Source organism: Aplidium turbinatum, chromosome 10 (genome assembly GCF_918807975.1).
Source record: "Aplidium turbinatum chromosome 10, kaAplTurb1.1, whole genome shotgun sequence".
NCBI lineage: Eukaryota > Metazoa > Chordata > Ascidiacea > Aplousobranchia > Polyclinidae > Aplidium > Aplidium turbinatum.
In genome coordinates this window covers 11,880,555-11,895,425 of record NC_137481.1, presented here as the reverse complement: position 1 = coordinate 11,895,425, position 14,871 = coordinate 11,880,555, and the positions used below count along the sequence as shown (strand labels likewise).

At 39.5% G+C, this 14,871-nt stretch overlaps 2 protein-coding genes across 4 annotated transcripts in view; one reads left to right on the top strand and one right to left on the bottom strand.

The window, feature by feature from the left end:
- Positions 1 to 12,159, top strand: part of LOC145777903 (sperm flagellar protein 2-like) — a 26,540-nt gene extending 14,381 nt beyond the window's left edge. Inside the window, exons 27-42 of one of the 3 annotated variants that reach the window (XR_014290394.1) lie at positions 47 to 225; positions 1,757 to 1,830; positions 2,251 to 2,461; positions 2,965 to 3,086; positions 3,557 to 3,770; positions 4,389 to 4,575; positions 5,412 to 5,544; positions 5,734 to 5,855; positions 8,148 to 8,330; positions 8,603 to 8,734; positions 9,154 to 9,230; positions 9,429 to 9,501; positions 10,318 to 10,521; positions 11,227 to 11,352; positions 11,775 to 11,958; positions 12,044 to 12,159. Coding sequence is in view for 2 of the 3 variants with exons in the window: in XM_082589259.1 (XP_082445385.1) it covers positions 47 to 225; positions 1,757 to 1,830; positions 2,251 to 2,461; positions 2,965 to 3,086; positions 3,557 to 3,770; positions 4,389 to 4,575; positions 5,412 to 5,544; positions 5,734 to 5,855; positions 8,148 to 8,330; positions 8,603 to 8,734; positions 9,154 to 9,230; positions 9,429 to 9,501; positions 10,318 to 10,521; positions 11,227 to 11,352; positions 11,775 to 11,852 (2,115 nt within the window). In the remaining variant the exon portion in view is untranslated. Of the gene's footprint in view, positions 1 to 46; positions 226 to 1,756; positions 1,831 to 2,250; positions 2,462 to 2,964; positions 3,087 to 3,556; positions 3,771 to 4,388; positions 4,576 to 5,411; positions 5,545 to 5,733; positions 5,856 to 8,147; positions 8,331 to 8,602; positions 8,735 to 9,153; positions 9,231 to 9,428; positions 9,502 to 10,317; positions 10,522 to 11,226; positions 11,353 to 11,774 lie in introns of all 3 variants that reach the window. The other 2 variants (XM_082589260.1, XM_082589259.1) reach the window with 2 other exon arrangements.
- On the bottom strand, positions 12,148 to 14,871 carry LOC145778962 (uncharacterized). The gene has a single exon (XM_082590548.1). The coding sequence runs from the start codon at positions 14,869 to 14,871 to the stop codon at positions 12,805 to 12,807; it is 2,067 nt and encodes a 688-aa protein (XP_082446674.1). The 3' UTR covers positions 12,148 to 12,804.

Here is a 14,871-nt window from a genome sequence, read left to right as displayed (position 1 = left end):
CGTAATCCAACGTTGCTTTGAGATGTGAAATAGTCGAATCTTGCAGGCGGAAGTGGATCGCTTTCAAGACACTGTTCACGTGCTCAAGGACTATTACGGAGGGATGCAAGTTAAGACTCCTGGAGAGATTGGACCCGCGAGCAACTTCCATCGGATGCCGTTGGTGGAGTTGGATGTTGGAGGACAGGAGCTGAGTGCCTCCCATAGCGCTGTTACAATAGGAAGGTAATATGTTTGGACCATGGAGATCTACATACACAGGATGTACCAACATGCCAGCTTCGACTGGAGCAGTGATTCCCAACCGCGGCTCTTAGAGCCGCATGCGGCTCCAAGCTAGCCTTCTTGCGGCTCTCATTGACCCCTGAAAATCCCACAAAACATATAAAAAATCTATTTATAATAATTAAGGCGATTATTTTTTGACTTGTCAAAATTGTTTACAAACTGTGCATTGTCGTTGTGTCGTAGAGGTTGGACTGTCAGTGAACTTTTCATTTTACATCTTACATCAGGGGTTCTTTACCAGGGGTACGTGTACCGTTTGGGGGTACGAAGTACCAAAGCAGGGGGTACGACATGTGAAATTATAAATCAAATCCTATTGCAGTTAATGCGGCCACTGCTCCTGATAATTTACAATTGGAGTTGCTACTTGAATTTTGGAGTCGAATTCTAGAGGAAAAGTATCTCAACTTGAAAACCAATGCCCAGAAAAACGCCTCTGTATTTGGATCAACTTACGCAAATGAAGCACTTTTCAGCAAAATGATCAGAATCAAAAATAAATATCGCAATCGGTTGACCGATGAGCACCTCAAGCAGCTACTGCATCCTCTGCAATTGCGCCTCGCTTTGACAAACTTGGCTCAAAGCCAATGCCAAGTTGGACATTAAATTGATTTGTGATATTTTTCTTGTTAGTGTCGCTATTCGTTGGTACATGCTTTCATGCTTTAAAATTTTCGCTATATTTACTTGAGTGTTTTCATGCGGCTCCATACGCACTCTGAAGTTTGAAATTCGGCCCCGACACCAAAAAAGGTTGGGAACCACTGGACTGGAGGCTGATCTGCTACGCTTGATAGCAGTCGGAATTGCTAGTATAAGTTGACAGTCTGAGCAGTAGTCGATACACATAGTCTTGAAGTATATGTTGGGCAACGTTTGTGCTACTGTTGCCATCAAAGCTTCAAGTTAGATTTTAACATTTGTGCTAGAAATCCGATAAGCATCTGGCAACACTGATGACACGGAAGATTTGTCATCTCTTCAAAGTGAAACCAAGAGTTTTGCATTGATTTGAGAGTTGGTGATTACACTTTCGCAATTTGGTTTTCCGTAGCTATAATTTCAATAAAAGTATAAAGTACTGTTAGCTTAGAGTTAGAAATCGAAATTGCATCAACTCATTATTATGGTTTCGCACGTTGGGAAGGACTGTGTGCGTAGATCGTTATGGTTTGGACACACTGCATCAGTCGCTCGCTGCAATGAAGTTTCGTTTGACAAGTTTATGATTTATAAACTAACGCTTTGCATGCACTGAATGTATGTTACTTATTTAATGTGAGAACTGTTAAAAAACGTGAGAAAATAAACATTTGAATAAATTGTCAACTTGTAACTTGCTGACCAACGCTTGTAAATTCGAAAATATTGTTCAGAGAAGGACATTTCGATTTCATTTCATATTCTATTCAACAATAAAAACTTTCTACTGAAACTCTATCAGCGATAACACTTTACTACGCAGTGACCCGTCTGTGTCTCCACAAGCCTCGCAGTTGAAAGCAGTCAAGAAGAGCAGTGAAGAAGCTGTAAATGACAGTAAGTTGATGCTTTATCTTTTTTAATATACGCCTAGTAATAGTATATAACATGGTTCCTTGTGTTGTTCAAGTATGTGCGATTCGTTTAATTTCTCAGCATGTCAGTATCAGAAGATCTCCGGTCATTTCAATACCGCATCAATGAAGTAATACACAAAAGGGTTTTTCGGTTAAATAAATACTGACTTAAAAAGCCACATGTGTGGCTTGTAGGCTTACTGTAAAAGCTCGAGGCAAAACTAAATTTACTGTCTTACCTCTTTGATGCTTTTGTTTACGTAACACGCTTTGCATCTAACATGGGTTCCGAAAAGCTTCTTAGATTTTATCTTATCGATCATAATCACTTCTTCCGGTGAAACTCGTCTACTCTTCTTTTGCGCTCTGTAATCCTTGTTCTTTGATTCCTCCACATCAGATGATGGCACCAGTTTAATGGTCAGCGGAAGTCGGACCAAGATCCCATTGGTTCAACGAGGAGCAGCCATTGGGACACAAACAGGAGATGATGGTGCTAAAGGAAAGAAGGGAAAAGCTGCTGCTGCTCCTCCTCAAGGAAGTGAAAGTCCAGTAGGAGAGGAAAATTTGGAGGAGAAGACAGTAGCTGAAGCATACAACTTTGCATTAAAGTAGGCTCAGGATTAAGATCTAAATGTTCTTTCATGTCAATGTTTTTGAAATTTGTTCAAAATTACACGTACAATGCCTAATATTTCACAAAACTATTTATGCTCATATATTCAATTATTCATGCAACATTATAATTTCAATGTGATCAGGTTTTCGCTTCAAAGTGTCTGTTGCCAATGCTGGCTAGGCTGTTGCTAGAAAGCAGAAGTAGCACAAAGGTTTTGCAAGAGTGTGATTCAAACATTGATTTGATTTATTTTAAGTCGGTAGAGTTTATATTTTTCCTCTTTTATACTGTTTAGTATTAAGCCTTAATTAACTTAAAATTAGTCATTGTAAGTGAGTTAAGTTTTCATGACTCTTAAAACCTCTGATATAGCCCATTATACGATGGTGTTAAAGTTGCTTTTTTTACGTTTGCTTCTTCAGAATCAGCCAATTGTTATTTGAACGAACGTTCTTTCAGCCTAAACTGTTTTTAATTGTCTGGTTTGTTTTTCAGCATTATCACCTCAACAGTGCACAGCCGTGTGAGTGAAAAGGAGGCGGAAGAAGAGGAAGAAAAACGTCTCAAGGAGGAAGAGGCGCGAGCGAAGGCGACGTTGCTTCTTCCCGACAAGAAAGGTGACTGAAGTGATAGTGTGGGAAGTGCTCAACATTGAACCGGCACTTAAACGTGTTAAAGCTAATAGTGACTATGATAAGCAAATTGACTTTTCAAAATGACCGTCAGTCCATCAGAGCAACAAGTTGTTGAAGAGCAATAATTAAAGACAGAGCCTCTGTTTTGACCTTCTGGGTGTCATCAGTGCAGTAACTACAAAAGAAAACATACCGATTCCTCTTTATTGAGTGTGTTCGTTGCCAAGTTACCACTGAAAAAAGTTTTTTTTGATAACTACCCTCATACTGTTGCTCCATTTTGTATGAAAGGGAGTCCACTCGTAATTTGACAACAGCTAGTGATTTAGTAGATTCTATATTTGGTACAATTACCTGGCTGTTCAATTTTTTTTTTACTGCATTTTACAACAAAATACTATTTTCAAGTGTAAACGATATTTTTTAAAGCAATTTTTGTTTTGGTTTACAAGCAGGTGGTAAAAAGGGAGGCGGAAAAAGTGCAAAGGGAAAGAAAGGTAAAGGGGGAAAGAGCAAAACTCCAACTCCCACTCCTCCTACACCAATAGAAGAGGAGAGCGAAGAAGATAAAAGAAAAAGGCAAACCACTGTTCGGTTGCGGAATGAATATCTGGGCGCGCTTTTCCAAGAAGAAGCTGGAGTCAAAGAAAGGCTTGAATTGATCAAGTAACGTTGAAACAATGTTTGCCATCTTATCGTATATTGCTGAACACTTGCCTCTTTTCAACGTTAAAAGCTTTAAAATGGTCATAGATTTTTTATTAAAAATGCATGGAGAATCAGCAAAGCTCTATTTATGGCATATGCATTTCGCTCTACTATTGTAGAGCATCATTAGTGCCTTATTCAAATAGAATCTATTTAAATCTATTTGAATAAGGCACTAATGATTCTCTACAGTAGTAGAGCGAAATGCATATGCCATAAATAGGGCTCTGCTGATTCTCCATGCATTTTTAATAAAAAATACTGAACTGATACTTGATGGAGAATCGCTGGCCTGCTGCTTCGTAGTCAGGAGATCCCCTATCCTTAATGGAACTCAATAAATGCATGTTCATAGATTTAATAAAGAAAAGCATAAGGGGTGAGAAAAAGTGAGAATGGTTTGCGAAAACAAGAGATTAAAAAGACCACCTCAATGTTACTCTCTCTTGTTATTATCTTGTTTTTTTAAACCACACTCGTTTTTACCTTGTCGCTTATGCTTTGCTTCATCAAATCTATGACCATGTTTAAGCTGTTACCTTTTTCAACAGCGTCTGATACTTGCTGTTTTCACAGGAACCGAGCAAGCTTGACACTGACTGACCTGCACACCAAATCCGATCAAACTTTCATGGACATGAACGATTGGTTGGGAGCTCGGTACCTGCGTGAAATGGCGGCTGTCGATGCGCTGAGTACTTTTGCACGTCACCACATCGAAGAAGGAGAAAAATTGAAAGAAGAACTTCGACTTCATCAAGATGTAAGCAGTCTAGTATTTACTTATACTGCAATTGTCAAACAGTTTAAACTTGTAACTTTTTACGTTGTCTCTAGTGGCCTTCCTGCTGTTTTTAGGCCACCACAGAATGTCGTGGAATTTAAAGATTCTTTTGTTTGAAAGTTAATGTTGAATAATTTCAAAACTTTTTCGAATAAACATCGCTCTGAATATGCGTTTGTTTTACATCAAAGTAGCTATTTATGTTGCCTACAAGCTGATTATTCTTGTTAAATTTTGGGTTACATAAACAAAAGCAACGTTACCCAATTGGGATCTTTTTTAAAAAACCAAGGGACTGAATATCAGGTGCAAAGTTATCAAATTGAAAATTATGAATTTAGATGAAAAAAATCTCTCCAAACTTACTGATTTTCTTTTAACCTAAAACGTTTTTCGTTGACATTTAATTTTCTCTTCATTTTGAGAAAACCGCCCCGATAGCTCAATTGGTTAGCGCGTCACTTCTGGAACGAAGAAGCTTCAAGATCAAGGGCCGCTGGTTCGACTCTCGGGGTGTGCGCTTGAGCAACGCACGTTAAGGACTGCTCTCCATTCAGCGGCATCTAATGGATGGAATAATTCCCTGGCAACAAGACTTCAACAATCGGAAACTTCACTCTGTCAATCTCGGTGACCGGGCCTGCGTCAGTGATTCAAAGCCTCTACAAGTATGCGAAACTGCCAGGATTAAGCTCTGCAAGAAGCTTTCCCAGTCCGAGGATAAAGATTCAATCAATCAATCAATCAATCAATCTCAAGGTAGACTTTTTTACTAGCTGTAAGTTTTACATCTGACACTTTGATGCACCGTTTAGGAGTTTGTGATCAACAGCGAAAGAAAAGTTGTGGCCTCTCCCCCTCCCCCGCCTCGCCCACCGTCAGTGGAAACGACCCAGGTCGATGTATTCACCATCGTTCAACTCCGCAATCTTTTCGAGCAATTCAAAGGTGGGAAACGTTGCTCCCAAGTCCATACATTATATTATTCTTCGATCTTTTGTATTTAACCGAAAAGCTACGATGGTTTAAAGTTTGAAAAACTATTGTGTAAGAGAATGCGAGCCATAGACAAATGTTTAGTTGACATTCACAATTTATTCCACATTTAACATGGTAACCTGACACCCACACTTATAGAGGTTGCGCCCGGCGGCATGATAATCAACAAAGCGTTCGTGGAATTACTTGCTGACGTGGCTGCTTTGACTCATGGTCTTGATGCTCTACCGGACATGTGGATGAACATCTCTTACTCGCAGGTACATCAGTGAAGTGTTCTTGATTGAAAACTGCGATTGTAAATAGTTTTGTTCTAAGTGAATCATGATTGCATTTAAGCGTAAAGCAATTCTTCTTTAAGTTATGGAATGGGAAAGCCAATGCAAGTAGGTGCTGTCCTTTCATCCCGGTGCTGATATCCACCCCACTGCTCTGTCCCTATCGAGATAACCACGAGTCTTAAAGGTCTTTATACTGGCGTTAGACTTTTTGTTCAACTATGCACTAATGAGGAGTGGCATCTTTTTGAGACTATGACGCTAAGGAACAAACCGCAGATCATGTCATCAATGACTGTACCATCCTACGTCCACCAAACAGATTGGAAGGTCTTTGTGTATTGGATGAGGGTGCTAAAGTCTGGCTGTTCTCAAGTAGCCTCCCACTGTAGTCCGGCAATGCCACGTTTGCAGGCGTTGAATCAATGTAAACAGTACGAGTTGACTAGCTGAGATAAAGCCGCTTTTAGCATGAATTTTTGTTACGAGAAGATTATTTTCTTCATCATCACCTCGTAGGGGAAGGTGGGGTTAGTTGAGTCAGTGGGTTAGTTGAGTCACCATTGTTTTCTGACTAACCAAGCATGACTTCGTGAAGATTAATTGCTTGAAATAATGAGAATTATGGGTAACTGCGTCCATCTTGTTTTAGCAGCTGTGTAAGTTATACAGGTTATACAGTCAGCAAAATGCCATTTTTTTGACTAAAAAGTAAATATTTTCAGCTCAAAGTTGATTGGGATGCTGAAGCTATGCTAGGCGTAAGCGAAGATAGCGTCAAAGTTTCATATAGTTTATAGCTATCTTATGCAAAGTGTATTTGTGTAAAACTGATAAAGCTTTACGTATAGATAATACTTTCAATAATTGTCACGAGGAAGGATTGGGGTTGGTTGAGTCAATTGCTGCGGGGCTAGTTGAGGCAGTGACTCAACTAACCCTATATCTCAAGTTGCAGGCTGCTGAAATCTTTCTTCTGAATTTTATTGCTAAACGCGCATTATTAATTCAGTTACTTAGACAAAATGAGCTATTATTTGATTATTACTTTTCTGTTTAGCTTTAAAATATTTTCAAATTAAGTCTTAAAAATTAATGAAAAAAACTGGTCGTGGACAATGGTTTATGGAGACTTTTGAAGCTGGTTTGAAGTTAGTGCAAGATGGTAGGCTATGTCGTTAAGAAAGGCAGCAGAAAGAGTTGGTGTGGACAAAGAAACGTTTCGTAGATATTTGAAGAAGATAAATGAAACTGGAGCTGATGCTTCTAAAGTAAAGATGGGATACTCAAACCACAAACAAGGCATGAAACAATTTGGGATAGAGGAGATTCAGTGACTATGATCGGCACCATCAATACTCTTGGAATTGCTCGATTTGTTGTTGCTGCACTGGATGCAACTCGTGCTGTCCTATGGTGGAAGTAGTAGTTCTACATGTTTCCAATGCAACAGTTGGGCACATTTGGCGTGCACCGACAACATGTCCCACTTGTGATTAATTCAGGGGTAGGGAACTTACGGCCCGCGGGCCAAATGTGGTTCGCGAAGCAATATAATGTGGCCTGTGGGAGCATGAAAAGTATTAGATTTCACGTCACTTTCGATATACGTGCGAAATTTGGGTCTGGGCGGTATGAAGACCTTTTTTTTAGAGAAATGGCATGAAGTCGGGCGAAATCGAGAGAAATTTGGGCCTGGTTGCGGTGAAGACCTTTTTTTAAATTTTTTTTAGAGAAATGGCATGAAGTCGGGCAAATTCGAAGAAAATTTGTGTCTGCTGGTTGCTGTGAAAACTCTTTTTTTTATAGAAAGTTTGTGGAAACGGGCGAATTTGGAGGAGCCATGTGGCCCGCCTGGTATTTTTAATATTTCCTGTGGCTCATATTACAAAGTAGGTTATTCCCCACTTCTGGGTACAATAAACGTTCATTGATGGTATAGATCAGAGGTGCCAGTCTGCCATATGGGGACGGTGCCCAATAGCCCCAAAAAGTTATGCATCTCATGAATGCAATTGCGCCTCAACTAACCCCACCCACTGACTCAACTAACCCTGCATGCGGAGTTGGTTGAGTCAAACGGTGCTCTGTGTTCGAGGTAATAAAAATGGCAATTAAATGGGAGATGACATTTTGATAAATGGGTAGTAGCAACCATACTTCATTACCTTTGTTTCACTTAGAGTTTCATAAGTGTATCTACAATAGGTGAAAAATTATAAGGAAAAATCTGAAACATGACTCAACTAACCCCACCTTCCCCTACTTCCACAGCTGTTGGACCTGTGCGGCCATCTTGCCCCACAATCTGAATACATTGATTGGAGAAAGTTCCTGTTGCTCGCTGCCCAGCCTTGGCCCAGGCCAACGTGTGAGCACCTTCTAACTGTCAGAAATGCATTCGTTGAAGTTGATGTTGCTGGGAACGGTTGGATCACTAAAGACCAGTATGACATGGTACGTTGGTTTTTATATATGTTTTCATTGCTAAGCTAAACTATGTGCTATATTTTGAATTTGTATACAACAGTGCGCGATAAATTATTACCATCGTTTTCCTTACATGTGCTGCGTCACCAAAACTCTTCTATTGCGTCATGTATTTCGCCTGGTAGCGAAAAAATGGTAAAGTACATAAAGCGAAAGCCTGAATCATATGAACAATTCTGCGTTACTTTCGAAGCCTGGATTTTTGAGCATTTTTTCAGAAAAAGTGTTTGAACTTTCAGGTTGATTTGTGGTTTTCAAGTCGACAAAATTCACGTCCGCAATCACCAGAGGATCTTGAAGAGCCATATCCTTACAATCGTGATCGGAATCTCAAAGATTTCTTCTACACCTTGTTTGCTGATTGGGAGCAGGTACGCCGTGACGTATTCATCATTGTATTGTGTTCTGCAAATAGTTATTAGAACTAACTTTAGCGGTAGATCTTTCATTTAATCACTCTTTTCCACGCACAATCGTAGGCTACATGATTGATGAATTTGTCTTTTCAGTGATGCAACGGCTACCCACGCAATGAAGAAACGTCATTTATAATCATACGCTGTTATGTTTTTTTCTAAACTTATCATAACTTTCTTCCGTGATGGCTTAAGCCGCGAATCAAGAGGTTGCACAATGCACATATCTCTTCATAGCTAACCTACTTACTATAATCAGTGAAATTTCAGTGCTATGGTGTAGGCTAGTTTAACGTAAAGGAAACAGATGCAAATAATACCCCAGCTGCGATTCCAATGAAATGGTTCTGATATTGAATTTATCTTTTTCACAGCTTCCTTCTCGATTGGATTACGTCAACATGTTGATCTATTTCTCGGCTGATAGAGATCACCTCACCGGAGTTTTTAAGTAATTTTTGTAATCGACTGTTTTGTTTTTTTAATGTCGTTACTTTGGATTCCATAGATGTAGGCCTATCGCAAGCAGCATTTCTCTGTATTGGTCATGACGCTGTAAGACCTTGTAAATTTTTTTTAGAGACTCAAATTTAATGAGGTATTGACTAAACATTTTATTTTTAATGAAATCGTTTCTTTTTCGTCCTAGTGCTTTGAGCGTAGCGTCTGGACAAATGATGCCAAAGTTTACCAAATCATCTGAGTTGCAAGCTCCAGAAAAGGTGAGAAGGATAGAGGATAATGGTAACGACTTTCTTTAATATTTTAGTAGTGCAAAAGATTATTGCAGGTGTGAACGATTTGACGTGTCGGATGATAGCATTGCAATGCTCCTTAGAGTAGCCTAGTAAGCAACAGCTCAAATGGATTGATTGATTGAATTTTTATCCTCGGACTGGGAAAGCTTCTTTAAGAGCTTAATCCTGGCAGTTTTGCATACTTGTAGAAGCTTTGAACCACTGACCAAGGCCGGTCACCAAGATTGACAGTGATGTTTCCGATTGTTTTTTTTTTTGTACCATGCCTGTTAATAAGGTTCCAGTACCAATTACCATGATGAAACTGGGTAAGATGACTTAAAAGGACGTAAAACTAGTTGGTACTGACACTTTGTTCAATCGCGTAGCATGAAAAAGTTAATATTGAACTGTGTTTAGTTCAATGTAGGCTACAGTAGGCTAGGGCCAGTAGTTCTCAAAGTAGGCGATTTTAAAATTAATGGAAAGAAAAAAGTCAAAAGGGGCGATTGATTGGCTAAAATATTAAACCACTAGCCAAGTGTATTGGATGGTATATTCGTTACATGCATTACCGTACTAAGATTATGATAAATCTTTCAAACTAAGCTCATGCATTACATTGAATCGTGAACCAGGCTATCTTGTATTGATTGCGTGAAATAGCCTATTGCATTTTCAAAAAGGGGGAGAAAATAATGTTTCAACATAGCAAAAACATTTGAGAACCACTGGTTACGTCACTTAATGCAAAAGCCTCGTAATTTTGTTGCTGAGCTGTCATCAAAACTTTTTTTACAGGACATAGGTCCTGAAGATGCGATTACTTTCGAACTTCCATCCGAACGTTCTTCCTACAAAAGATTCTACATCGAACTGGAACCTTCTCCTTCTCCCACCATCACTCCTGATATCTGGTGGCTGGTGCTGCATCACGGGAGCTCCCGTCTGGGAGATTCTCATCGCTTTTCCATGTCGGAGGACCCGGAAGAAAAATATTCGATGGTTTGTATATAAAAAATGACCCGAAGTCAAAACATTGTAGCTAAGCTGCAAACCTGCAGCGTAGTGTTGAAAATTTTCGTGGTATTTTGTATGTTTTTTAAACATAGCTTTTCTGATGTTGTTTACACGTCTGAAGAAGTAGACGGGCATTTTGTGACTGCCCGTTTCTTTGGAGTTTTATTTCTTAACCTGTGTCCATTGTCGTAAGTCTTATCTGTTTTCATAATTATATTTGTCTTTCTAACTGTTAGGCTTGTGTGGTACTTTTCAGCATCAAGTAAATACTTTTAGAGCCTGCATGTTCGACTCCAACTACTCGCACTTGCTGTTGTTTCTCTGGGCAAGAAACTTTACGATAATTGCCTCTATCCAGTGATCGATTTCGAGTAATGGGTAGTACTAAATTTAAGTCATAAGTAGAGTAGACAACCGGAAACAGACATTGCCGTCGGCTGCAGCGTGGGTCTGGTGTACGTCGGAAGGCGTACACCGATGCATAGCGCTCAAGTCCGCTTTCTCGCAATGCAGGATAAAGATATGAAAAACAAACAAACAAACATAAAAAAGACTGTTTCCTACTTTTTAATTGCGTAGTTGTTACTTGTTTCTTACGCGTATGCGTTGTTGTTACTTAACACTCATATTTTCTAAAAAAAAATCTTGTATGTTTTTTTATTCAAAATGTGTTTTTTGTTTTCAAATCAGGAAAAACTTCGGCAAGTTTACAGCGAGCTTGATTCTGCAGATGGTACGGCTCTTCCCATACAAATTCTAGTTCGTCATTCCGTCTTGCAGGATGCCATAGCTTCAGCAAAGCGCCACCGACTTCCAGTAAGTTTACGCTGAATCCTCAGGTAATGTTGAGATCGTGAATTACTGTTGAGACCGTGTTACTCATGCCCGCCGCGTTAGCTCAGTGGTTGAGCGCCTGCCTCAAGTTCACGCGGCGCTGGTTCGGCTCTTAGGGTGTGCGCTTGAGCAACGCATTTCCAGAACTACTCTTTATTCAGCGGCACCTAGTAGATGAAATAATTCACAGGCAAGAACACTTCAACAATGGGAAACTTGACTGTGCCAATCTCGGTAACCGGCCCTGCGTCAAAAGCCTGTACAAATATGCGAAACTACCAGGAATAACCAATCAAGGCTTTATCAGTCCGAGGATAAAGATCTTAAACTAACCAATATTAAACCAACCATTGGCAAACTTTTATTTTAAACGTAAAAACATTAACAAATATTTCTTCCCATAGGACATTCGCTCGATATTCGTTCAGCAAACACTTCAAGCTCTAGAAGTCGACGAGCTACAGACGTTAGATGTTGCCTGATTTTCATCTTGTTTCCCAACCCGATATCACGTTGATTCAACATCGTCTCAACGTCTACAATGTTGAATCAAAGAAGAAGTGACGTGATTTTTTTATGATGTTGTCTTGTGCCTAGACAGCAAATCAATTGGGTTTTTTACATTGATTCAACGTCCGCAGAATCAGTGTAACACACGATTGATTTGCTGTCTAGGTATAGATCGATTTGTTTGAAGTGGTTAGTTTTTCAAATTAAAATATATTTTTATAAAAATGTAATTATTGTCGATGCAAACCTTCACAATAAACAGCACAACATATTATCGTTCTTTTCTATTGTATTCTATTGATTGAATTACGGGTTGGTCAGATTACTGATCATTGTTAAGCGATGTCTGTAGCAGTCGTAACATTAGCAACATGATTTGTCAGCTTACGCTACCATTAATCCACAATATTTCCGTCACTTGAAATGGTGTACTCACACGGCACACCTACTAGCAACTGAATTGCAAGCTTTATGATGTAGAAGTAGACTAGTAGAGCTTCGGTAGAGAGTTTGTCTTGTTGAACCATAGGCATACGAAGCCGAGTAACGTGATCAAGTTTAACATCTTCAAGTTTATTACATATAGAAACACAAAACTACGTAGTCTTGTGTTTCTATATGTAATAAGTCAAGTTTACTACATATAGAAACACAAAACTACGTAGTTTTGTGTTTCTATATGTAATAAACTTGAAGATGTTAAACTTGATCACGTTACTCGGCTTCGTATGCCTATGGTTCAACAAGTAGACTACTGTGCAATTTCTTAAAGCAATCCGCTATATCAAAACTCGAAACAACTTATATTCATTAAGCTCTTTAACAATAAACGTTATTTTAATCCGTACAGTGAATTTCGTGCGGTCATGATATCAAACATCGGTGGATTAACAATTTAACATGCAACGAGTAAGTTGAGCAAGACTATTTGAATTTTCGTGCTATCAGCCCACCAGCACTCCCTTCCTCCATGAACTCGTCATGCATTGCGACACTGCTGACAACAGGGCCATTAGTTAGCAACTTCCACACCAGTGTGCCGTCTGCAGCTTTGATGGCATACAGTATGCCGTCATTGCAACCAATGTAGAGTACTCGGCTTTTGTCTATTCGGGGGCTTGAAATAAATGTTCCATTGGCGTAAAATTTCCATAAAGTTTCTCCAGTGTCTGCATTTAGAGCACTGAGAGTGGCATCCACAGCAACGTACAAGACATTGAATTTTGATGACAACAATGGTGATGATAATGCGTCGCTTTTGCTGTCGAAGTTAAATTCGGTTTCCCAATCAACTTTCCTCGTTTTCAAATCTACACGCTTAGTTACTCCTAATATTGTCATAAAGTACACTTTGTCAAACTTTGGGCTCAAAACCGGAGAAGCTTCACAGGGACCTTCGGTAAGAAAATTTTTTGTCACTGTTCCAGTTTCTGCGTCTAAAACATGGAATCGCCCGCTGTAGTCTAAGACGTAGAGCAAGCCGTTCATGAAGTCAATTTCTGGAGAGGAAAAAATTGGCTCGTTTATAGAGTATTTCCAAATTTCTTTTCCATTCCGTGTGTCGAGCATTACAACAACTGGATCCCCTTCATCCAATGCATCTTCAAACCATATACATACAATCATTCCATTTTTGTACACAAGCGGTGAAGACCAGATTTCTCCTTTTATGTTCATTTTCCATAATATTTTCCCAGTCTTTGTGTCAATTCCGTAAACTTGCCCAGCAATAGCCGCGACAAGCAAAATCGAGCCATCGGCATTAAGTCTGAGCGACGCAGCCACTCCATTGCTGATCAACGTCTTCCAAAGCAGTTCACCAGATTCAGAAGCGTACGCGTATACCGTGGAGTCTTCTCCTGCAAAGTATACCGATTTCCCATGTAATACTGGAGTGGAGCCTGCATCTTGCTTTGTAGTACGCTTCCAAATAACTTGTCCCTTTTCCGGGTTAACTGCATAAAAAGCGTCTTCATCAGAACCAAAATATATGAAAAGGCTTTTTTCTGCGTTCTGAGAAAGCAGCGGAAAAAAGTGATTGTGATCGTTTTTCAGAGCATCGTATAAAGTTGCTCTTTCCCATTCACAATCAATTGAAGGGGATGCAGCCTTGCGAGCCTCTGCAAATGTTTGTGAATTCAGTACAACATCTTTATCATTGTGTTCAGGTGAATAAAATATTTCACTCCACAAGTTCACTGACACGATCGGCGGATGGTGGGAACGAACTTGATGCCACCATTGTTGAGGAACGTACAACATATCGCCAGGCTTTGTTGTGATTTCATAAAAATCGATTTCGGAAATTAGCGGATATTTTGTCAAGTCGATGCTTTCAGGATTGACGGGTGACAAGCCAGGTTGAGTATCGAAATCATTGGCGTAAGCTTTATGGCCAGAAGAAGGATCAGTAAGAAGCCACGTTTTTTGTCCAGAAACTTGAAAGAAGAAGTTTTCTGCATCGTCTTGATGGAAAACAGAACTAGCGTTTTGATTGGTGTACAAAACAGTGCCCTCGTTGATCCAGTCTTTGTAAGCCGGACATTGCAAAAACAACGGCAGCGGGACGTGATTTAAAAGTTTATTATTTAAAGGAAGCTGAGAGTCCCAGTACAAATTTTCCGACTTTTTTTCCAAAAAATTATTGAATTTTAATCTGATCTCTAGGGGCCAACTTTTTGTCCAAACTGTTCTCTTGTATGCTCTCCCAAATACGTCTCCGTAATGTTTGCTTAAAGCATCAGATTTTTTTAATGAAGCAAAGCTTTCAAGCCAGGATGGATTTCTAGTACGAATTAAGACAGGTACACTGGACCAAATAAAGTTGTGATAAAAGTCGTTAGGAGTGGGCTCATAATGAAGAATTTTAATTGGTCCTAGAGTAGGCTTTTGTTTTCCCAATGGAAGTAGGTCTGATTTTACCTCATTTGCAGCGTCAATCAACACACAGTTCAGATATATCAATATAGTAACATTCAATGCAAACAACAT

Excerpts from the sequence above, each read along its gene's own strand:
- LOC145778962 (XM_082590548.1), bottom strand. The coding sequence starts at position 14,871 with ATGTTGTTTGCATTGAATGTTACTATATTGATATATCTGAACTGTGTG.